General features: G+C 30.8%; 3 protein-coding genes across 3 annotated transcripts in view; 2 read left to right on the top strand and 1 right to left on the bottom strand.

Moving 5' to 3' along the window:
• Positions 1 to 8,338, bottom strand: part of LOC130676524 (uncharacterized) — a 262,954-nt gene extending 254,616 nt beyond the window's left edge. Inside the window, exons 1-2 of the mRNA XM_057482813.1 lie at positions 8,172 to 8,338; positions 6,992 to 7,423 (exon numbers count right to left, since the gene is read on the bottom strand). The gene's annotated coding sequence lies outside the window, so the exon portion shown is untranslated. The remainder of the gene's footprint in view (positions 1 to 6,991; positions 7,424 to 8,171) is intronic.
• Positions 8,339 to 15,766: 7,428 nt separating this feature from the next.
• LOC130675903 (uncharacterized) lies at positions 15,767 to 18,161 on the top strand. Its single transcript, XM_057481804.1, has 4 exons — positions 15,767 to 15,900; positions 16,670 to 16,735; positions 17,272 to 17,502; positions 17,890 to 18,161. The coding sequence occupies exons 2-4, from the start codon at positions 16,672 to 16,674 to the stop codon at positions 17,979 to 17,981; spliced, it is 387 nt and encodes a 128-aa protein (XP_057337787.1). The 5' UTR covers positions 15,767 to 15,900; positions 16,670 to 16,671; the 3' UTR covers positions 17,982 to 18,161.
• A 1,296-nt stretch (positions 18,162 to 19,457) lies between these two features.
• LOC130675786 (torsin-1A-like) lies at positions 19,458 to 21,246 on the top strand. Its single transcript, XM_057481635.1, has 3 exons — positions 19,458 to 19,641; positions 19,715 to 19,980; positions 20,597 to 21,246. The coding sequence occupies exons 1-3, from the start codon at positions 19,458 to 19,460 to the stop codon at positions 21,164 to 21,166; spliced, it is 1,020 nt and encodes a 339-aa protein (XP_057337618.1). The 3' UTR covers positions 21,167 to 21,246.
• Positions 21,247 to 23,983: the final 2,737 nt, after the last annotated feature.

The raw sequence follows: 23,983 nt of genomic DNA, 5'->3' as shown, positions 1-23,983 counted from the left end.
TAATTCTTATTATTTCTTCCCCTCACTACCAATCGTCATAATTTATGACGCAATATTGTATTCACGAGCGAGGAATAATATAAACCATAATAAATGTTAACTTAACAATCCATCTCGACATCTGTTCTGCTTAATATGTTTTTATATTTTTTTTTATTACAATTTTAAATATGAAATTTAATTTTAAATATAGAGGAAATAAAAGCTATGAAAATAAAATAATTTATACATCTCTATATTTATTTTTTTTTTTGTCTGTTGATTTTTCATCTTAATGTGACTTATCGCAAATGAAAAAATGGAAAATGCCCGTTATGATTTAGTCAACTCGATTTGGCACAATATCCTAGACAAAATATCCGCAGTGAGGATAGTAAAGTTATAAAAGCGTCAGAGTTAAGATTTCTCTGGCGCGCACGAGAGAGCATAAATGGAGGTTTATTTAAGGGTGACTCCTCGGCTGAACGATTGTACGCACGTATGTTAAAGTGTATACGATTCAGACCAATTTGTCACACGGCCACGCCATTATTTCGCTGTCTCGTAAAACGAGGGACGAACAAAGAATCGTGATGGTGGGATACGCGAGAGATTGCTCGCCCGGGGATGATTTAAATAGCTCGATTTGGCAATATCAACCTGTAGTAACACAATATCGTGTATCCATTTACTTTACTTTTACGTTTATTTATTTCGCCTTTTCCTCTTTTTTTACGCTGCTTTCTCTCCTTTTTTTAATTTATTATACAACTATTATTATTAAGCGAGCTTTAAAAACCATACGGCGACACTTTGCGAGCAATGAACACAACCAATTTGGCTCGCTGACGTCTGACTTATACTCGTGTTGTTCTACTTCCAGCTCGACAATATTTTCTGTCTGCTTTAGCGACATCATTTTTTAAATTTAATTATTGTTAAATTGATTTATATATATACATATATTTTTACAGACAACTCTTATTGCCTTTCTGGATAGATAAATTTTCATATAAGAAGAATATTAAAAGATTGGAAAGAATAAAAAAAAGTTTAAAGAAAAATTGAGAAAGACTCAAGACTGGGAGAAAGAACGAGAGGAGGGGAAAGATGAGTAAAGGGAAAGAATTTCGAGATCCGATAGGAACATCACGAACCCCTTGGGCCATCCGTAATCACTCGGAGAAATTGGAAAAGTGGGAGAGGCAAAGTCTGGTGCGGTTGCCGGAGTTGAAAGTAAGCTGCAGCGAAGAAAAAGTATAAGATGTAAAAAAATAATAAAAAGAATCGGAAATAGAGAGGGAATGAGAAAAGACACTACGAGAAGAGAATTGTGGAAATAAAGCAATGGTAAAGAGAAAACGCGAACGGCATCTTCGCTTTATTACGGGCGTGTTTAATGAATTCAAAAGCATGTTAACGCCGCTGCCAAAGAACCTCGTGAATATGCAGACCACGCCATAAACTTTGGCCAGTTATTTTTTAATTGTAGTCTTTATTTAGTTTATATCCTTTTATTTTGTTGCTGTGTCCTCTCTCTATTTCTTACTCACTTCAGCTCGGACTGTAGGCTGATTTTTAAATGCAACGCGTACATAAAATTATCCGACACTCTTGCCCATTTTTATTCTCTCCTTACCGTCTCGCCACTTGATATTTTTTTTTCACTCTTTGTTTACTTTTTTTTTGCATCATTATAAAACTAACTCGTCAACTGTATTATTTTAACTTTAACTGGATGCATAAAAATTATATAAATTTTCTCGCATTCAAAACAAAGTTAAAAGTACATTATTATGTAGGATAAAAAAATTTATCTATATATATACTGAGAAATAAAAGAAATTGAAAAAAATTTAACTCTAAATTTATTTTCTTTGAATTTTATCCATTTACCATTTTCGCTTTGATATCTCGCCAGGTAGTAGAGTATTTTGTAACGATTGCATCGGAGAAAGCAAGAAGAGGAGGGCTATGAGAACTCCACACCGATTCTCGTTGAGCCTACACTCACATCCAGATGCAAATTTACTAACAGCTCGAACGTCCTTACTCTCTTTCTCTTTTATTTTTATTCTCTTTTTTGCTTCTACCCTTCTATCAGTAATCTCGAACCAGGTATCTGGATGGGTATCCACGCACGCAATCCAGGGGCATTCTCGTTACAGCAAAGCAAAGATAAAAAGTAAAAGTACCACGCATATCAGACAGATACTCGAGAATTCGGCTCTTTCATTGTCGTTGTGTCAAGGAGGCAAACTCGAGAAACGAATGAATTTTAAAAATCCTCTCTTTTATTTGCATTATTTTTTCGTTAAATTCACGAGGAAAATAATTTAAAATTTTTTATACGCAACAAATGAAGAAAAAAAAGTCAATAAGCTAATTAAGGAGAAAAAACCTGAGTACACTTGTTTATATTCGTTGAATTTAAATAAAGTATATAAATTATATGAAAAATTAAGATATCAAAGTGATAGGAATATTTAAATGCAATTGAGTCATTTAAATATTTTCAAAAAAAATTAAATATGAAAAAAATTTTAGGTCGTGTCGCATAATTTACTTGGCGTGATGTATATAACAACACGAAACTCTGTCTCGTGTAAACTATGATATTCAACAAAAAATAAATAATAAAATAATATAAAAGGATATAAAATATGTTGGCATAATTTTTTAGTATTGTCACGTAATTGGTTTTGTTGAAAACGACCAACTAACGAATCTAAACTACTTCGTAGTCACGAACAGCCATGCAGTTATTGTATATATACAGTAAATATATATACAACTCTATGCGACTGCGTCCTCGTGTTTCGTTAGTTTACCTAAACACGATTATAACTATTAAACTCACTAAAGTTACTCGATTACATTTTATATACCGCACGCAAACATCTTCAATTCATTTAATTTACATTACATTTAATTTCTCACTCAACTTATTACTGTGTCTGGCAAAATAAAAATTATGTTTTGTAAAAAAATATATTAATTTTTTTTAGAGGCAATGAGTTACAATAATCGATTAAATGCTGGAGAAAAACAGTTTAGTGAAAAAAAAGAATTAAAAAAAAAAAACTTTTCTGGCAACCGAAGAGTTAGATATAAGATATCTGTGTGGCGTGTGAGAGGAAAAAAATAACGTGGGAAAAAACAGCTCGTACTCAGAAACGTCGAGGATACTAATGAGTGCTGGTCAAAATTTAATAGCATTAACGTAAAAGCACTTTAGATATATATATATATATATATATATATATATGTATTAATAACTCTTTTTGTCTTCTTTTTTCTTTGGATATCTTGCAACTCAATGACTTATTTCGAGCGATTAAAAATTTCCGACGTCAGTTCGGCCGAGCGTTGATAAAATATCCAACGACAATACCCCGGGAATATTTCCTCTGTACTGAATTATTTGAATGTTATAGCAAGTACGTTAGCTAGGAGTAAATTGCCAAGCCTCGACAACGCGATCTCCCGTACCTGCATCTTTCACAGGAAGACACACAGAGTTGTGGAAACGATGGAGCAGTAACATCAACAGAAGTACAGCTAGTACCAGCATCAGCAATGGTATAGCATACTCGGACGTCAGAATAGCACAACGGCAACGTCGGCAAGCGAGGTCGACGGTTAGTTGGGTATTATAGCATTCGCCCAACCCCCGTAGTTCAGTACTATAACTATTAACACAGCCGGGCTGCATGAACAGCCATATAGCCCTGTGGTATCCCTCTCTCTAGTATATGCTCTCTTACTCTCGCTACTCATCCAGGAACCTGCCGCACCCTCACTCACTCACTCACTCACTCACTCACTCGCCCACTCATTCACTCGTTTATTCTCTCTCATTCTCGCTCGTACTCTCCAACAGGCTGGCAACCCGGCAGCCAACCCCCTAATAATTTAATCGCTTTAGCGTCTGTGTTTTCACGCGCAAAGTAGGATTTACTGTAATGGTTCCCCGCCAGTCCCTCGCGCAATCCAACCTCCCGCATCCTCATCCCCATCTACTCTTTCTCTACCTCCTCTTGTACCTCTTATTCTTACTCCTTCTGATGCGCATCCTTGTCTTTCTCACTCACGTGCATCTGAATTCTTCAGACTCCCATCTAGAATAACTTCACCTGTCTAACACGCGCTGTTTTCTTGCTCTACCTATATCTTTAACTCTCTCTCCTTCTCTTTCATAGTCGGTCTATGGTCTGTCTTTGTCTTTTTTCCTCTTGCTTACTCGTACAAAATTTACTCCCTCTGTACCGAGCCTATCCCCGAGAATCCGCGGGCCAAGCTATTACCTCACTCATTCCTTTTGCTTCCCCACTGCGTTTGCCTTTTTCGGCGCGGGATTCCTCCTTGAGAAATGGCTCCCCAGAGACATGATTCTACTTCTACTAGTCTCACCCTCATTTTCTTATTCTTCTGCAAATGTACACTACGAAAAATTCATCCACCTTGCTATTTCATTCTCCACTACTATTTTCTCTCTATAACTTTACTTGTTCTTTTGATACACCAGCTCTCATCCACACTAGTCGTAATAGTAGTAGTAATACTTACAAAATTAAACTCTAGATCGTACATACATATATATACTACACCGATATATATTCAAGATAAACGTATGACAATATATCAATGTGGAAAGCATATGTGTAACACATTAAAGTACACAAGTCCTATTCGAATTCGATAAATCAACCTATATATATATAATATATACATATATATATGAATGTCCGGTCGTGCTAGCCATTGCCTATCAGCCATTATGCTCGTTGTCGTGATAAGCATCGATAATTTGAGTCCGACGCACGTCCCTGTTTTCACAGTTAGAGCGAGAGATGAGGTGTTGGTGTTACAACGGAACACTACTATATGTAGCGAGTGTATCAGAGAAAGAGAGAAAGACCAAGGGGAATATATAGAGATGAACAACAGAGAGACGAAAACGCGCGTGGTAGCTGGTTCTGAACCTGCGACATACGAATGACTGCACTTGGGGCGAATGCGATTACAGGATTTTCCTGTTGCACGTAACACATCTTCTATCTCTTTCTGTGCGATGGACGATTCACCGTGTCCCTGGACAGTGTTCAGGCGATTTGATATGTGAAATCGCGATCTGATCACACACATACACAGCGACTCAATGCATGCGTCGATCGATCGATCGATTTCTCGTGTTCCAATATACACACTATCACCGTCAATATTGTTCTCATGCAGCACATCATCCAGCTCGATTGTGCATTCCTATTGTTCAGACTCTGTGGTCCATTTAAATATTTTTTTATATTTTTTTCTCGTTATATTTTTTCGTCGTTATTCCCTCGCCCGACTTTATATTTTTGTATCGCTTTGGTAACCCCTCCTCCTACCCTGTTCCACCGCTACTGTCGAAAAATTTGAAAGAGATTATTGGAATTGGGTAGACCACCAAATTTCCGCCTCACTGAGAGTTGTATTATTGATATAAATTATCAAGCATACAGAATTTACGGATTTAAAACACACGACAAGCTTATGGATATAATATTAATAGTGATGATGATGATGATAATAATGATAATGGTGATGATGATGACGACGACGATAATAATAATAATTATTATGATATGATGAGGGTGGAAATGATGCCGTTAACTACGACAATAAACAGAACAATATTTTAATCAACATAACGTATAAACGTCACGTTTTACACCAAAATAATTTGATAATATCCGACGTATTCAATTAAAGAATTATAAAAGAGTACGTGAAATACATAGTTCAATTATTTTAAATTTTCAAAATCCAACTGAAATGACGTTATAACGGGAGGTAGTAACCATTACCGTGTTGGTAATGCAAATCGACCGTAATTCACCCGGCAAAAGGTATAACAGTCTGTGTATACAACAACACTGGCGGATAGTTGCTTCGTACATAGACCCAAATGAAGCAAAAACACAAATGAAAATAAAGTATCGAGTTGTGTGAATACGGAGGAGGGAAAAAAAGGAGGAACAAATATTGCGAGAGTAAAGCTTTCACATAAGTGTGCACCCTCAGTGCGTATAATAAAAGTTAACTATCACGCATGTGTACGATCGTAATCGTGAATTTTATTGAATTCATTCACGCGAACCTAATGAATATGAGGTAAAAAGAAAAAAAGATTAAAAAAAAAAACAAAAAAAAAAAAGATCCTAATAAAAATGTGACTGTCTATCAACATGGTTATTTCCAATTGTTTTAAAACGTTCCTATTATTTATCCTGTCGGATTAAATAGTTACTGATGATTATCTTCTTCCTTTTCTTTCTATACATTATTCTTTTCTTTCGTATATATATCTCACCCCTTACTACTTCCGTGTTTTTCTACATTAGGTTTTTCAAGTTTTTAACACTCTCGCAATCTCAACGTAACTAACAAACCGCTTGCCAGCATATTTTTTTACTTTACTGTCTTTTTCTACCTTTATTTTTGGTTCAGAGTATATGGAGCGTGAAAAAAAATAATATATATATGTATATTCTACTTGTTTTATTTTTTTAATCCTTGCCTTTCCTTTTCTAATTTCTTTTGTTTTAGTTTTTAAGGCCATACACTAACCACAAGGCATATGAATATCGCGCACCGAAAGAACAGCGAATATCGCGCACTGAGACTAATTCACGACTATGAATAAGCCCCGGGGTTTTGGACTCGTACAGTACCGTCGACGGTTCATCAAGCCCATTACTGAGCGGCCGGTTAAATCCATCGGATTAATTATCCCATCCACCGGCCACGATAACACTGTATATATCCAACGATTTGACGCTCTCGTGGATCAGGGTTTGATGAATCGATCGTATTTTAATACAATAATTATTTTTTTATCTATTTGTTTTGCTACCCTCCGTTAAGATACACGATTAAATTTTAATTCTCATTACTGCATAGTAATTATAAAATAAAAAAAATAATAATAAAAATAAATATACCATAAAAATAAAAAATTCCACCTTACCTTATTACCCCAACGAATATAAATTTCCTCGTACTCCTTCTTGGATCTTTCAGGATCGAATAAGCAGGCAGTAAATCAACGTGGTCCACGATTGAAGTTCACAGTTTACACCTTCTGTCAAAACTTTTGTTTTTACTCAAGAAGTCACGGCACTACTTCCCAAGAATATACAATAGTATTTATCAAAATACTATTGACGACATATAAAAGTAAGCTTCGGTAATCCGTATTGTGTATCAGTTTAAACTTGCGCCCGAAATCGATTTAAATGCCGGAAGTTCAACTTGTTGTTGCTTCCTTTATACTGATATATCTATATCTATACAGATATTACCCTCTCTTTCGGCAAACTTGAGATACTGCTCTCATAGACAAGGTCTGAAACTTGGCGGATTGCAGTAGACTCTCTCGACGTCTCTCAGTGCACTGATCCTGCAATTTCACAAACCATATTACTCTACTATTATCCTACTCGATGAATTGTAAATTACAATATATACATCAAATGATATTAACTAATGACAATAATACATGTAATATCCGATAAGGTATCAATGTAATATTCAATTGTTATTGTTATCATTAAATTCAATTATCGAAACTAATTAATTTAAATATTATTATTAATAATAATAACTAACGTACGGTATAATTTAACAAATCAGCAATTATCCAAATTATAGTTGAATAGAATAAACAATAATTCGAATCTCAATAAATAGCTGTAGCTGTTAAAATTATTATTATTATTAACGGACTTTAATATAAATTTGAATTTAAATTGTAACGTTCAAACGAGTCGTCCGTTTCGCGCGTGCGTTCGCGCACCTTGTATACTCGCGAATCGCGTCGCTTATCTTTTACACTTCTTGCAGTGTTATGACAATAGAGCGAACAAGATATTTTAAAAGAACGTACAGAGGTTTTAAAATAATTTAAAAAGTGAAAACTATCAGCGAGGTGTCGACTGACTTGTAGCTCAGACGACTAGCGGATGGCGAGTGGAAACTGAGTGAGACTGAACTGGGCTCACTACATTTTGCCTCTCGCCTCTTGTCTTCTTTCTCCCTCAGTTTATTCACTTTCTTTCTCTTTCTCATTTCTAGCTTCCACCCCTTGGTGGTTGAGGCGAATCCCTGTCTCCCTCTTACTTTTCTTACACTACTGTTTTTATACTCACTATATACCTTTCTTCTTTATCCTTATTTTATTTTATTCCTTCTGCTACCATCCTCATTCTTTATATCTACTCTTTTATGTCCATTTTCCTCCACTTACGCTCTTCTTATTTATTTTTTCGTAGACTTATTACCTTTTAAATTATCTTCAATGGAATTAAGATAAGAGTACCTGTAAAAAATAACAATTTCCTGTTTATTTATTTTTAAATGAATTTTTATTTTTACTTTATTGATAATATTGATGATATACCTCAATAATATCACTGTTTTATCATAAAAATTTATCATAATAAATTCCGCCCCGGATAATCATTTCGCAAAAATATCCCACCTGCAACAAAAAATTAATCACATAATTTGTTTTCATTAGATTCACTTTAAATTCGACAAATACAAAAAAAAAGATAACAATAAAATGAAACATATGAAGTGCACGACGACAATTACGAAGCAATTGTGTTGAGTGAACGGTCCTTAGTTTTTAATTGTATTCGTTAGCGGGAGTAGCGCACAATAACATTTGTCATTATGAAAAGGCCACGAACCAGCAGCATACCAACGTCAACTCTGTCGAGTATAACGTAAAAGCTTTTGTATAAAAAAAAAAAAAAAAAAAAATTTAGAAAATCCAAAAGTGCACGCCTCGAACGCTCATATTATAATAAAATTAATTATTAATGTTTTTTCTTTATTACAAAATTTTTTAATAAACATCTAGACTTTCCTTATTTTTTTTTTTAAATTTAGTTAATTAGATAACAGTTGGCAAGTCGACTTGTCACACGATATAAGAAAAAAAAAAAAAAAATTTATCTGATGGTAAAGTGGAGCCTTATAATATCAGCAAAGTTTCATGATAATCATGCCTACTTATATTTGTGGGGGAAAAATGGCGGATTAAGCATTAGTAAACATAATCAGTTTTCAGTTTTTAATTGATAATAAATGAACGAGAAGGACTACAGTAGTAATATTCAAAAGGCTTCTATTCTACTAAAATCTGAAGCTATTGAAAAAAAAATTGGACTGATTAATTGAGTTTTTCGAGAGATATCATGCTCACACACGGACATCCCAATTGACGTCCAACTAGTCTCATGTTAAATAATTTTTTTTCTTATTATAGTGTAGCTTAATGAAATTTTTAATTAAATCCAAATTATTCTTTAGAAATTGCTTTAGACATTGGTGTACTTTTTTTTCCACAGAGGCGAATTATGAAATCAGCAGAAATGATTAAAGGTAGGAAAATCCCGTTTTCACGACAAGTCGATTATAGAGCACAACCTCTCCCGCTATCGCGTCCGAGGCGTGCAAAAGTTGTAACCCAGAGAGGGCAAAAGAGAGAATGATATAGAGAAATATATAAACGACTCATGGTGCTCTTTCCTGTTGAAAAACTCGTGAAAAAACATGGGGATTTAAAACGAATCAATAGCACGTTCGTTCAAAATACTGTCCCGAATGCAAATCTAACGATTAGTTGCCCCAATTGTTGACAAAAATTCTAGTCTACCTTCATCTCCATACCGTCGAACGTGTTCTACCTGCCATCAGATTGATCTAAAAAATGTTTTGACCTTTTTTCTGTTAAAAATAGTAATTGGAATGCTATTAAAATTGAATAAAATTTTTTAACTATCAATTAAAATAAAAATCGAGTAATCTCTAAGCTTAGGGAGTAAAAGAAATTATACAAATATTGGAAAATTTTAGTGATATCTTTTTTCTCAATTTCCAATAGGACCCCAAAGTTTTATGTTCACTCCAGGAGACGAGTATAACTCGTAAGATACAGAATAGTAGTGCCAGTATCAGTAGGATACCCATATAATTTTCTCTCTCTTTCTCTCCCTTTATATTTATATACATATATACAAATGGAGAGGATGCCTGGACGACTTGTTCGTACTATATACTGACTGCTTATATACGAGACTTATTCCAATCCAATATTGAGGTGAATTGTATGTATATGTAAATGTGATATCGGAAAATCGCCAATACTCTTTATGTTTGGTATCAAAAAATAAAAAAAGAAAATATTTTATAAAATTTAAATGGAATACTACCTGTTTTAATTGTTATATTGTCTACTATTGATTACATAATTAGACTATTGACTTGATTAGTTTATTCGAAGGTATTTACTTATTGATAATGATGATGAATAACTATTTTATAATTACTTTAGAGAGGAAGTCATTTTGAAGTTGACACACAAATGGCATAATTATATGGCTAGAGGATTTGTGTACTTTGTTAAACAAACGAAATCAAACGTAATTACGTCATGCAGGAATGGCTGGAGAGAACAAAATGACAGAGCCAAACCAAATTCGCGGGATCTCTAGCATTTGGTACTGCGCATACCCCCATGCGCATTGTTGTCCATTTAAATTTTTTACGCGGGAGTTTTGAATTTAAATAAAAATCTTAACATTGAAATAAAAATTTTAAAACTTTCCTATAATGAATTATTTGGTATTTTCGCGGATTAATATTTCAAATTTAAGAAATAAGATAAAAAAAAAATTTATTTTCATTAAAAAGAAAATAATAAATGACTTTTATTAGTGTACTGTGTGCGTTACGTGAATATTTATGATACTGAAATTAGTCGACGCCGAGTAATTTTTAGATTTTTTTTAAAACCGTAAATTCAAAGAAAAAAAAAATTTATATTTCAGAAAATTGCACCTGTAGTTTTTATAATTTTCTACATGTGCATATTTTTAGTTTTTTTTTTTTTAAATTGAATTGTTGAAAAACATTCGAAAATTTTCATCTGCTAATTTCAGAGTCATGAGTGTGAATGTAGCAGACATTAGGAAATTTTAAAATCATAAATAAAAAGAGTAACTAATTAAAAAAACAATATTTATAAAAAATGATGATCCTGAAGTTAACAGACAGTTAACAATTTTCGGATTTTTTTTTCAAAAAATTGATTACAAAAAAATAAAAAATATGCACATGTAGAAAATTTAAAATACTATAGGTGCAATTTTTTCAAATATTTTTTTTTTTATTAAAAAATTATTAGACGTCGGCTAACTTCAGTATCATAAAAAATGCATGATCCTGAAGTAAGCAGACGTCTAATAATTTTTTGAATTCTTTTAAACAGTAAATTATATAAAAAAAATTATTTGAAAAAATTGCACTTGTAGTTTTTTAAATTTTCTACATGTGCATTTTTTTATTTTTTGTTTTTTTGTAATTGAGTTGTTGAAAAAAAAAAAAATCCGAAAAGTGCTAATTGTCTGCTGAATTCGGGATCATAAAAATGCACTTATTAATTTCAAAATTTTTCAAATGCGCATTGTTTTAAAATTTAATTTTATTAATTATTTACGCTATTTATAAATAATTTTAAATTTGCCTGATTCTGCTACATTCACACTCATTCAGGGTCATGAATATTTGAGTGTAAATTAAAAATTTAATTAAAAAATAATTTTCATAATGGCAACAATAATAATTTATAAAAAATGAAATAAGTTTTAAAATAGTAACCATTGAATAAATTTGTTGGGCGGAAAATCACGGCAGACAAGACAAATGAATGTATGATTATCTTTCGTGGCGGCCGGGTTGATTTGAGTTTAATCGACTTTCTGTGGTAACAACACTTCGTAACATCAGTACAACACGAGCAGGGTGTTGCTGTGTATATATAGAACAGAATGGAATAGTATAGACAAGTAAGGAAGCAAGCAAGGAGGCAGTCAGGCTGGCAGGAAAGCAGGCAGGCAAGCAAGCAAGCAGTAATACAACAATACAAGTAACCAAGAAGACGAGGTGCCTTCTCCATTTTCTCCTCTTACCTCTCTCCGTGACTGCTGCCGTGGGTTTGCCGTCATAACAGGCAGAATGGTTTAATTAGGAAGTTCGAGTGAAATAGCAGCCGCCCTTTGGAGCCCACGTAAAGTTTCTTCTCCCCTGTTGTTGCAAGAGAGAGCCAAGTATTTCATGTTAAACTTGGCCCTCTACTCGACCTCTGCGAACGGGTGCACGTTCAAGTCAAATCTACACCATCACCAACACCCAACGAGAACAACCTGCGGTTTAATAAGCAAAGTTTTAAGGAGCACCAGCTCAACAGTCAACTGGTAACTGGTATGGTCCCTGTCTTCTTGGAGATCTCGTTTCATCTTACATTTAAACCGTACTCGTATGACGAACAGCTTATCAGATAGTCATTGATTTTACAATAAATTATGCTCTGTATCACTGAAATTAATTAATTATAATAATTATAGCATCTAAATTATAGTTCATTGTACGCTAATCAGTAATTATTGCTGTTGAAAATCCTAATTCCAATATGATAGTGAAATTAGCAGACAGCTGACAATTTTTAAATTATCAAATTCTATGGTAATTGAAAATTATTTAAAAATATCCAGATATTTTGAAAAGGCCGCTATTTTCATTTTTCCAAATTATTTTTTATTAATTTTAAGGTGAAAAAATTTACAGCTGTCTGCTGATTATTAATAATAAAATGATAAAATTCACCGTTTATATACTACAAAGTACCATTCAATGCATAAAATATGTCTTTTAATTTCAAATTATAGGAAACACAAAATGATACTGAAGTTAGTCATGAGTGCGAATGTAGCAGACATCAGACAAATTTGAAATTATAAATAAATCGAGTAACTAAAAAATAAAATAAAATTTTTAAAAAATACGCATTTAAAAAATGTTTAAATTAATAAGTGCATTTTTTATGATTTGAAGTTAGTCGACCTTTAACAATTTTTATATTTTTGACATAACGATAAATTATTAAAAAAAATGATTAAAAAAATTGCACCTCTAGATTTTGTAATTTTCTAGAAGTGCATATTTTTAATTTGATTATTTTTTGGAATCGATTTGTTGAAAAAAAAATCGGAAATTTTTAATTATCTGTTAACTTCAGAATCATCATTTTTTGTAAATATAATTTTTTAAATTATTTACTCTATTTATTTATAATTTTAAATTTGTCTGATGTCTGATACATTCACACTCATAAGTTAGTCAACGTCTAATCATTTTCAGATTTTATTTAAAACGATAAATCATTAAAAAAAAAAATTGCACCTTTTGCTTTTTTAATTTTCTACATGTGCATATTTGTATTGTACTCGATTTGTTCATCACAATTCGAACTATTTATTATATTAAACATATTTTTATTTATTAACATTTACCTGCCTCGGTAATTTGAACCATGACTTTATTGGAGTACACATTGGGTTGAAGTGAAAATAGTGTAATATAAAGAAAACTCGATTAGCTCAAACTTCAACTTTTACTTCACTATCGATCTATCGATAATTCGATAGGACAAATTTTAAAAAGCAGCGACAACAAAAATTTCGAGTTCAATAGCCGCGTTCGTGTAGTGAAATTATTAGACAGCTGACAATTTTTAGATTATCAAATACTATATTAATAGAAAATTATTTAAAAATTTATCCAGAGATTTTGAAAAGTCCGCCATTTGCATTTTTTCGAATTATTTTTTATTCACATTGAATTTATTAATTTAAAGGTGAAAAAATTTTCAGTTGTCTGCTAATTATTAATAATAAAATGATAAAATTTACAGTCTCTATACGCTACAAAGTACCACTCAATGCATAAAATATATCTTTCAATTTCAATTTAAGAAGTACAAAATGATACTGAAGTTAGCCGACGTCCAATAATTTTTTAATTTTTTACAAAACAATAAATTATGAAAAAAAATTATGATACTGAAGTTAGCCGACATCTAATAAATTATGTATTTTTCGTAAAAACGATAAATTTAAAAAAAAAAAATATTAGAAAAAAATTCCTCCTATAGTATTTTAAATTTTCTACATGTGCATATTTTTTTTTTTCTTATTGAATTGTTGAAAAAAAAAATTCAAAAATTTGTAATTGTCTGCTAACTTCAGGATCATAAAAAATATCTAAAAAATCATGATCCTGAAGTTAGCAGACAGTTAAAATTTTTCGGATTTTTTTTTTCAATGCCAATTACAAAAAAAATTAAAAAACTTAAAATATGCACATGTGGAAAATTAAAAAAGCTGTAAATACATTTTTTTTTTTTTTTTTTTTTTACATCTATTTTTTTTTATCGGTTGCGTCTATTAAAATTCATAAAATTTTATTCTGTAATCAGCCGACACTTGAGAAGATTTTTATTTTTAAATAAATGAAATATTGAAATATTAATATGCAAATTTTTTAATAATTTTTTTTTCAAATGCCATTTGTTAACAAAAACTTGAAAATTAGCAAGCGTCTGATTATTTTTAGTTTCGTAATTATATTTTAATTTTTAGATATTCATTTATTCTTTTCTGTTTATCAGCTTCACATGCTTGTTTGTGAAAGCAAAGCAAGTGCTGATTTGCAAATGTATGATAGAAGTGATAAAAAGTGTTTCTCGGAAATAATATCTGAACAAGATGCATTGGCTCAACGGCTCAACTCGAAGCAGTCTAATACAAATTTAAAATGTTGATTGTTTTTTTTTTCTCAGCATACTATCGATAAAGCAGGTTATGATCCTGTAGAGGCGAACCTGGATAATCCCGTGTTCCGGACTCTGAACTGTGAATCCAAAGCTAAAAGGAGGGAGTTTCGATTACAAGAGCGCAAGAGGTTTGCAGCAATTAAAGCAGAACAAGGAAAACGTCAAGTGAAGGTAATTTATTTACAAAGTAATATATTTAAATTATATGGTCTATTAAGAGAACTTATTTTATTTCTTTTATATTTTATGGTACAGCCAGCAAGACCAGATGATCCACAGAAGTTGCAAGAACTTAAACCGATTCGCTGCCAAAGTGTCGTCGCTAATTTTGATACTTTTAGAGATGAATATCAAGAGCAGGAATATCCAATTAATAATTATCCACTTATTAAAGGAATAATGTGTGAAGAACATGATCGCGGAAAAAGATTTACTAATGGACATGCCCCGCTGGCCAATGAGAAAATGAAATTCGGCAAAAGATACTGGAACTGGAGAAACAAGCTGCTGGATCTGATAAGTCAAAGAATACAAATCCTTTCCATAATGTCAATAATGACTCGAGTGTCTATAAACAAACTAATCCATTTGCAGTACCAATCAACGACAGCTATGATTATGAAGGAGGTGCTGTTAATAATTCAACTGATGTCATTTACTGATCGAGTACACGTTACCCAAAAAACTTTAAATAAAAATGATATAAAAAAATAAAAAATAATAATAAAAAAATTAAAAAAATGGATGGTAATTTTCCCTTTTATTTTATTTATTTAAACATAGATTTTACTTATTTATTTAAAAATTTAAAAAATTTTCTTCAGTTTCATGAATTTTTCCCCTCGTAATTTTATGCCCCCGGGGCGTGTTCAGAAATACACTCTGGAGGTGAAAAATTACCTATCCAAGGGCGTATTCAGAAACACTCTGGAAGAGAAATATTCAACTCCTGCGTTCAGAAATATCCTATAGTCGAACCATAGATGCGATTTAACATTACAAAGGTACTAATCACACTTGGATAGGTAATTTTTCTCATCCAGAGTGTGTTTCTGAACACGCCCCCGGGGAGGGGTAAAAATATCGCATAATCTGGCAGCACAGGTTCATACGCTCTCAGTTATCTGTATCAGTTTGGATTATCAACGCAATAACATCTAGAGTGATTAATTGTTTCTTCAAAAACAATTTTGTTGGTAAGTTTATAAGCCGCGCGTGGTTTAATTTTAAATAAATATTTTTATTTATTTAATTTTTTTTTAAATTCTAGTAAATATTCACTATTATTATTATTTTCTACTTATTATATTTAATTACTCATTGTTATTTCATTTACTTACAGTTTTTTTTTTATTTTGAGGTTAAGTCGCTGGTTAGTTTTTGTCAGAATATAAAAATTTTTTAATTTGTGAATTTTATAAATTACAGTAAAATTTTATGACCCTGAAGTTAGCTCTTAGCCCTTAAAAAAAAAGTTTAGTTAAAGATATCTCTGAATTGGAGCACTTTTCAGAAATACGCTTAGTGGGGATTTATTTTTCGGGAAATTATGTATACAAATGGTAATGATGAAAATATTTTTTTCAAGCATCAAGAAATTTTAAATATAAAAGCGAATTTCTGAAAAGTGCTCCAATTCAGAGATATCTTTAACTAAACTGTTTTTTTAAGGGCTAAGAGCTAACTTCAGGGTCATAAAATTTTTTATTTAAATTTTTCACGTTAGTTTATTATTACGACTCTGTAATTAACAAACAATTAAAAACTTCATCATTTATTTGTCAACAAATCGATAACAATAAAAAATGTACGTAAAAAATTTAAAAACAAAAGTGCAATTTTTTTATAATTTATCGTTTTGAAAAAAATCTAAAAATTGTTGAACGTTACTTAACTTCAGTATCATTTATTATTTATAAATTTTAATTGAGAAAAAAAAATCAATTAGTTACTTATTAATTTCAGAAATGAGGCAAAGATATTCCAGCGACGTTGAGTCAGAGACCGAAAAGAAGTCGAAGAAGGAAGATGGTAAGAAATGCGAACCAGCTATACAAAAAATAATATCTATGTCGGCGTTGAAAAATATCAACAACATTCGCAAAAAGAATAATATATATGTATATATTTTCAATAAGCAAATATACATACATTCACACTAATAATTGTATGTATATTTGCTTATTGAAAATATATACATATATAATTATTCTTTGTGCGAATGTTGTTGATATTTTTTAACGCCGACATAAATATTATTTTTTATGACAATAAAGTTAGCAAACATTTAACAATATTTGGTTTTTTTTTAACAAAAAAATAAGTATTAAAAAAAATATTTTGAAAAATTTCACGTATAGTTTATTAAATTTTTTTAGAAATATTTTTTTTTTTATTATTTATTTGTATTTAAATGTATTTAAAGTTTAAATGTCTGCTAACTTTACTGTCATTTATTTTTTTTATAGCCGCGATAATTATTTTTATCATATATATATGATATATATGTATATATACATATATGTATATCTATATATAAATATTTATATACATGACGTTGTTCATAGGAAATACTGAGATTCAAAATTTAAAAACAAAAATTAAAATTTTGGAAGAGGAAAATGAAGAGCTTAAAAAACAATTGCGGACCAAAGATGAGGTCATTGAAAAAATTGTAACTGTGACCGAACGTATCAGTACTGCTCATACGTCCGATGACTCGTCGAACAGAACATCCGTCGTAAAGATAAATTGTAATCGGAACCGCAATTACTGCAAGCCCGGCAATGGGCGTCAAAGTAAGTAAAATTGAATGATTTGACATAATTAGATTCATTTTGACTTCTACAATTCTTTTGACTTGTATATGACTTTTATTTAACTTAGGAATTTAAGTTAATTAAGACAAATCCAAGACAACGAGTCTTTAATTTCACTTAGTTGGCGTAAATGGGTACTAAGTAAGACAACTAAGTCAAAAGCAAGTCTAAACCGAATGAATTTTCGTATCTTAAAATATGAAAACACATTTGGTTTTGACTTACTTTTGATTAAGTTGTCTTACTCAGTACCTATTTACGCCAACCAAGTCTAATTAAAGTCTCGTTGTCTTGAATTTGACTTAGTTGACTTAAATTTCTAAGTTAAAAAAGTCATTTAACTAACATTTTTTACGTGGTTTACAGACAATTTTAAACCGTACAAAAAACTTAGCCCCAGCGCCCGTCGACGAGGGATGCTATATCGCATTAAGAAGGAGGAGGAGAACAATCAATAAGATTGAAAAAACATTTTTTTATATTTGTATTTTTTTAAGAAAATTTAATAATTAATAAAATATATAATCATAACAAAGCGCGTGTTCTCATATCATGAGACACTATTGTCATGTACAAAATGAAAATAAATAAAGTTTAGTGCGTGATTAAAAAAAATAAATGCATTGTACGTTTTAATTGTACAGTAACTAGTGTAATTAATGTTTTAATTGATATTCCAGAGTGGAATACTTTTTCTTTGTATCATTTTGTTATTATTATTTTTGCTGTGAGTAGCATTGATCTAAACTATCAAAGTGCAATATTGATTATAGCCAGTACGATTTGAAGTTTATCTCATAAATGTTTTACTTCAACGTCTTCATATGTAGCAGCGTCGACGTCCATGTCCTCGACATAATTTCCATTTTTGTTTCCGTTTTCGTTTTGATTATTTTCTATTAACTATTTAAATAAATTACCACAATAATAATTATTATTATATTGTTAACTGACAAAATAAATAATAAAATATATTGAAATTAGTAGTTTTCAGTTAAAGCTCTAGCAATAATAAATAATAAATTACCAGATCTTAAATTATTAACTAAGCATTATGGCGACACATTGCGGCCTTACTTGGGACCAATAGACAATTAAGAAAGTAAAGAAGTTTAACTACGGTTACTTCTTATCATTATAAAAAGTAAAATACGGTATGCTAAAGTACGTTTTAGTTTAAAATCAACTGGCATTAAACTCAATACATTTCCTGATCCAATTATTTCTTACGATCGGAACTTTAATAGATTAAAATATTTTCTTTTTAATTTTCAGATAGGAATTCAAAAGAAACTTAGTTAAAACCAATTATGATTTAATAAATTCATGAAGAATAATTAGATAACTACGGTACATATCGTTTTTTAATTATGAGAACTTGATAGCAAATAATTTTTTCAAATATGGCTGTAAGAGCAAACCCTTTCAAATATATACCCTGATAGCCAGAGTTTCCGATCAGAAAGTTGGTGTACCTGAGTTGCGACTAACTTGATGACAGATTGCGGGCAACTTGGCTATCAGGGTACCGGGCAATTGGAATTCAAATTAAAGGATAAATTTGTTGAAATGAGAATAATTTCAATTTAAATACAAGATATCCTGACAGTTACTTTTTCATCATGTATGACTACCCATACAGCGCCGTTAAAAAATCTATGAGAGTCACACGGCCGTGCTTAGGAAGAAGGCAGTAACTTCAATTACTGCTTTTCTATTTTCCCAATGTTAAATTAAAATGGGGAAGATAGAAATGCAGTAAGATGAAGTTACTACCTTCTTCCTAAGCACGGCAGCACACATGTTAGCATTCATGTTTACACAGCATGTAGTAAAAAAAAATTCAATGAAGCCGGTAGTTGACAAGAGTGTTATCATTTTAAATAATAAAAATACTCTTGCATCTTGATTTTTTAAAAATTAAACCGGAAATTATGAATACTCATACAGTACTTGCTATTATTTTAACTGTTTTTACATTAAAAGTCGAATTTTTGGTGGACCCATTCACTGGCGCTTTGATTGCCACGGGCGCTGGCTTATATTTTGGAGACAATAAAGTCAAATGTTCGGATTATGAATGCTGTAACGATCACTACATTGATTATGATTTGACACGTAAGGTCTATTGTTAGTTGTTATCATTACTACTTTTTAAATAATGAATTTTAATGTTTGAAATTTCTTGGAGGATTAGATGATGCCCTTGAAAAAAATCTCTATGGGCAACATATCGCTTATGATGTTGTAGTGAGTGCCCTCCGTGCTCACGTAAAATCAGGTCATAGCCCAAAAGCTCTAACGATGAGCTTCCATGGGACTCCAGGCACGGGAAAAAACTTTGTCACCCAAAATATTGTTAAGAATTTTTATAAAGAAGGCGCTAAGAGCAAGTACTTTTATTTTTTTAGCGGGAGACTGAGCTTTCTTTTGCAGAATATGGTGGCTATGTACCAGGTATTTATTTATATACTCAGTAATAGAATTAAACTTACAAATTCTAAGGTTTTAACTAAATGGTAATTCATTTAATTTATTAGTTAATTAAATATTGCTGAGATGATGGATATCATTGAAAAGTCGATAGACTTGTGATGTCACTGTTCGACTCTCATAGATTTTTAATTTTATTTCAAGGGTTGAAATTTAAATAATACACAATTAAAATGAATTTAAGTATAGTTTTAAATGAAATATTAAATTTAAAGTCAGTCGGTCACCGGACACAGGTCCAGGCCTCAGATGTTTGTTGGTTGACTGACTTTCCTGCATCTGCAGATTTCGTATAAAAGTATAAAATTACAAATCGTCCATCGCATCTCAATTTAGCCTAGCAAACGTCGTTGAGGCCCGGGTCTTATGCCTCGTCATGAGTTTAGACTAGAAGCCACGATGGTGTTCGCAAAATCGCTTATCTGCTTTATTTACTCTGTTGAATTTTTCTTCATCAGAGTGACCAAAGTTTTAGTATGTGTTGCTGTAAAAATTAATTATAATTTTTTTTTTTTTAATTAAAAACCCAATGGGAACGTCACATAAATAATTCAATTTTTTTTTGCACGATTAATTGAAGGATTCAATTATTAATAGTCTTGTGGAGTGTCCACAATCTATATTTGTCTTTGATGAAGTAGATATGATGTCACCAGGAATTTTAAATGTTCTCGTGCCATTCATGGAGTACTCGACAGTCCAGATTTTCCATCGCGGCAAGCGCGTTAATGTGGAAACAAACAAAGCAATATTTATATTTCTATCTAACACCGGAATCCAAGAGATTGTCGAGACTTTGCATCATTTGTGGCAGAGCGGAAAGAAACGAGAAGAAATGAGTCTCTCGGACTTTGAAGAGTTGGTATCTAATGGAGCATTCAATGAGAAAGGAAGTTTTTATAAAAGTGACACGATAACTACTAGTTTAATTGATCACTACGTGCCATTTTTGCCACTGGAATCTGAGCATGTTGAAAAATGCATAGAAGCGGCTTTTAGAGAACGCGGTAGAAGTCCCTCTGCTCAGCAGATCCAAGATGTTATGAGTCACGTGACTTTCATTCCACCTTTGGAAATTTTTGCCAAGAGCGGATGCAAAAGAATTGAGCAGAAAGTCGCTAGTAATATTTATCGTCGCTCGTCAAAATAATTATTCATGCAAAATGTGATAAATATAAATTTATAATAAGTATTTTTCAAGAAAGATAACATTATATTTTTCACAACAAATCAAATAAATAAACTTTGAAAAGTAAATAGTTTTAATTTATATTATTTTGACGAATAATTAATTTTTTTTAATCACCCGTAAAAATATTTATATAAATAAATTATATATATTTTCATATTCGGTCGTTGATCTCAAAGAAATTCATTTTTATTGGCACTGAATTTATCTGTGGTTTTTTGCTGACATCCTTGATGTCAATACACCCTGGGTCAATTAAATTTAATAAATTACAAAGCAGTACATCGTCTCTCAGGGTGTATGCTAAGTCAAATGCAGTCGCTGCCGGCCAGTTGGCTTTGTGATCAGCTCTAAGAGCTCCACACCTTGTTAACCAGCTGGCACACTCCTGCCATCCAGTCTCAGAGCCAGTACCATTTTCACTTGTACTCATTGTGCTTCTTGTACTTGTGCTATTGGCAACCGGTGATTTTTAAATAATTATTTATTAAAAAAATAATAATTATATTTAAATTACTGTATTATCCCATGGAAGAAATGATTCATTTGTTACATTGACGTGTATTAATACTTGACTTATTTCATTGGCACTAAAAAATGTAAATAAATAAATAAATAAATAAATTTTTGTTAATTGGGGTAATGAGTATTTATTTATTGTTTTAGTGAGTGAAGATGGTCGAGTGATCGGTAATAATTACCTTCAATTAACATCAAGATCAAAGATCCCGTATTAGTTACTGGAGCAAAAGGTAACTGGGATCCACTGTGTAATTTAAAAACATTTGATCCATACGCCTGCAAATTTGAATTACACTCGAGTCGGACAACAATTGTGTTATTGTTGTGCGTTTGACAATATAATTTTGAGCAGTTTGATGGAATCATCATGTTTTTTGGCACAAAGATCAACACTTAATTATTTTTAACCTCCCATGATTATGTCCGGTTTTATATATGTATATATTATTATTATTATTCATTAGTGTTTTGTGTATTGTATGGTATTGTGATGTTTCAGCTACCAGCCCAATCCGCCCGTCAATACCGTCAACCACCTTCAATTACATATTAAATAATTTAATTTAAATTCAGATTGAAATTTTATCATATTTATTTATTAATAATCGTTCGATATTTTAAAAAAGTAATAATTTAATTTTCATAACAACCGAGCATTAATTAGCGCCATCTGCAGGCTTTTGATCGACAGAGTTGACAACCATTTCATTTTTTATCATAAAGATATACGACTACATGAACGTTATCTGCCCTCTACTGTTTACAAAAAATAAAAAAATTGCAAACTTTTGACTGTTGGAACTTTATTAAAATTTTCCTTAAGGCCACCATCTTTGAATTATAATTTCACCAGCAAAGAGTGAACTCAACAGTGATAGCACGATACAAAGAAAACAATTATTAAATTAAATAATTTAAGCTGTTATAGCTATTTTTATTAAATAATAATTTAAATTTTATATATATACGTATATATATAAATATATATATATATATAAATATATATATATATATATATATATATATATATATTGGATATTTTATTTTAGACTGAGAAAAAAAAAATACTTTTATTAACAACATTTACTTGATACGAAAATATATATTCTTGATAATTTTCAAGAATATATAATTTTGTCTCAAGAAATTGATAATTAATAATAATAAAATAAATATTTTGATTGGATTTCTTGAACCAAGAAATTTTTGCTTGGAAAATTGTATTTTTTGTTATAGAATTTTTATAAGTGAATGTGATTAAAACGGCGGCTTCAAGCTCAAATTTATCAAGAGATTTTATGAAAAACTGTATTGAAAATCTTCAAATACTGAAGTAAGTTAATTTTAAGTATTATTTTATTAAAATTTAATTTACACAGTTAAAAAATTTGTGTATTTGTGTTGAAAAAATATTTGGTTAAATTTTTTATGTTGATTTTTAACACAGAAATCTGTTAATTCAACACAAACCGTTTGTGTTATTTTACTGTAACAGATTTTTTATGTTAAATGATTAGAAAATTTAGAATGTAACACATTTCTTGTGTTAAACAAAAATCAATACAAAATTTGTGTTGTTTGACTAAACGTTTCTGCGCGATTCTTCATTACTATAACCAAGCAAAGCATTGTAGCAGCATTGTCTGCAGAGAAATTTTGTTTATAATTTATTTACAATTAAATATATACATTTTACAATTAAATTTAGATAATTTTCATATCTTTTTGACCTGGTTAAACTGTTCACTAGATTGATATAAATTCTACTAAGGATAGATCAGTATACTTGAGTTGGTTAGATTATGTGTTTATGTTAATTACTTGAATTTAACACAAAAAATGTGTTAAATTTACACAAATGTTCTGTTAAATCGACACAAATTTTCTGTCAATAGAATAGATTTTATGTGTTCAATTTTATTTAACGTAAAATTTGTATTAAAGATCAACACAAACGCAATGTGTTGAATTAACACAAAAATTTGTGTAGACCGTTTACAACAGACGATTTGTGTTGAATTTAATACAAAATTTCTAACTGTGATATCCCTGATTAAAATTATTTATTTATTTTATTTATTTATTGTTATTTGGCCATGGAGTCTAGGCTCTTTGCGGCCATCACGGATACAAATTATTTAATAAAAAAAGTATATAGTATAAATATATAATCATACATAAAAATAAATATAAAAAGTAAATATAAAAGTAAAAATACAACTGTAATCTATTTCAATCAAAATTATTGATTGAAAA

This window comes from Microplitis mediator, chromosome 10 (assembly GCF_029852145.1).
Source record: "Microplitis mediator isolate UGA2020A chromosome 10, iyMicMedi2.1, whole genome shotgun sequence".
NCBI lineage: Eukaryota > Metazoa > Arthropoda > Insecta > Hymenoptera > Braconidae > Microplitis > Microplitis mediator.
This window is presented reverse-complemented; position numbering and strand designations above follow the sequence as displayed.